Below are 1,825 nucleotides of genomic sequence, written 5' to 3'. Positions count from 1 at the left end.
AGAGCTGGTGGCTGCAGCCAGTCAGTGAGCAAGTGCTGCTGCCTGGGCTGCACTCTAACTGTTCCTGGTAGTGCTTCACAAGCTCCAGTCCCTGATAACTGTAGGGATTTGTAAGATGTGTCCAGGGTAGGTGATCACCTTCTGATCTTTTGTCTGCCCCTCCATCTCTGGGGGAGACCCAGTAACATGTTCTTATGCCCCTGGTTTCCGAAATGTGCAAGGAGTTACCTGAAGGAGATAAAACTGTGAAGAGTCTTAAGTATGAGACAGAAATCCAGTCCCCGGCACTGCGTATGTGCTGTCTGTCCATGCTGTCACACTGCGGTGGATGAGCAGTGTTTTGTGCTCAGTTCATTCCCACTCAGGCCCAGGAAGCAGCTTGTGTGCTAGGGACTGCAGAGCCTCCAGTGGCTTGGTTTGTAGGAGCTCGTGGCTCTCCAAATGAGGCGTTCCCCGATGCGTGTGCTCCTGCGAGTACCAGGCTGTACCTGCACCCTCGGGTCTGCCGTCGGCCTGTGGGCTCCGTGAGCCGTAACTGCCCCTGCTCACGTTTGCAGGGAAGAGAGGAACCAAACTCAGGTTCTGAGGCAGCAGCAGGACGAGGCGTATCTGGCATCCTTACGTGCGGACCAGGAAAAGGAGCGCAAGAAGAAGGAGGAGCGGGAGAGGAAAAAGAAGAAGGAAGAGGAAGTGCAGCAGCAAAAACTAGCAGAGGAGAGGCGGCGGCAGGTGAGAGCAACCTCCCTGCTGTGGGGCTGCTGTGCCCCGGGGGGTAACGTGGGGTGCCCGTGCTGTGCAGGAGCAGAGGTCAGCTCAGCGTGTGCCTGTGGCTCCTCCTTGCTTTGCAGACGCTGCAGGAGGAGAAGGAGCGGAAGTCTGAATGCCTTCCTCCTGAACCTCATCCCGATGACCCAGAGAGCGTCAAGATCATTTTCAAGCTGCCTAACGATTCCAGAGTGGAGCGGCGATTCCACTTCACACAGTCACTGACGGTGAGCTTGGGGCAGAGCTGATGGGATTTCCATAGTAAAGGAAGGTCAAGAGATTATCTGAGTGGCTCAGCAAAGCTTTGGTTCCACTGGAATTTGCTGCAAGCCTTAGCAGCCAGAGCTGTTCCTGGGTAAGGAGGGTGTCATGGGACCTGGTCCCACCAGCTTAGAAGAGGAAGATTTGAGAAAAAAAATAGAACAAATAGTTTTCTTCTCCTGAAAAGCTGAGATGTTTCTTGCTCCTTATTAAATAATAGTGTAGGAAGAGTCAGACACAGTGTCTGGACTCCCCTGGCACTCTGTGATGACTCCTGCTTTATGCACACTAAGAAAATGGCTGTCTTGGGTCTGCGGTGCAGCGATGGTGCGAGTTTGGTAACTCCCCCCCCAGTGAGATGCCATGGATGTGGTCTGGATGTGTCATTGCTCCCCCAGCTGGCAGTTATTTCTGTGCCTCTTTCCCAGGTGATCCATGACTTCTTGTTCTCCTTAAAAGAAAGCCCCGAAAAGTTCCAAATTGAGGCCAACTTCCCTCGCCGTGTCCTGCCCTGCCTCCCTACAGAGGAGTGGCCCAACCCCCCCACGCTGCAGGAGGCCGGACTCAGCCACACGGAAGTCCTCTTTGTGCAGGACCTCACGGACGATTGACACTTTTCCAGAAGATGCAAAATGGAAAGAGAAATTCATATTATTATTATAATAATACAATATTTTTTTTAAAAGACTGCGTACAAACGAGGGATCAGAGGCCACGTCGCCTGTGCCAGCCGTGCCGCGCGCGTGCGCAGGCGGGAGGAAGCGTGTGGCAGGCCTTGCACACCCCGGGACACGGCACT

The 1,825-nt window shown here is 53.9% G+C and overlaps 1 protein-coding gene across 1 annotated transcript in view; it reads left to right on the top strand.

Annotated features, from left to right (window-relative positions):
• Positions 1-1,817, top strand: part of FAF2 (Fas associated factor family member 2) — an 8,473-nt gene extending 6,656 nt beyond the window's left edge. Inside the window, exons 8-10 of the mRNA XM_008937163.1 lie at positions 558-729; positions 849-992; positions 1,455-1,817. Of these exons, the coding sequence (XP_008935411.1) occupies positions 558-729; positions 849-992; positions 1,455-1,637 (499 nt within the window). The 3' untranslated portion in view covers positions 1,638-1,817. The remainder of the gene's footprint in view (positions 1-557; positions 730-848; positions 993-1,454) is intronic.
• Positions 1,818-1,825: the final 8 nt, after the last annotated feature.

Source organism: Merops nubicus, unplaced genomic scaffold, assembly GCF_000691845.1.
Source record: "Merops nubicus isolate BGI_N331 unplaced genomic scaffold, ASM69184v1 scaffold30453, whole genome shotgun sequence".
Classification (NCBI taxonomy): Eukaryota; Metazoa; Chordata; class Aves; order Coraciiformes; family Meropidae; genus Merops; species Merops nubicus.
Note: the sequence above shows the minus strand (reverse complement) of the source record. Positions and strands in the feature narration are given on the sequence as shown.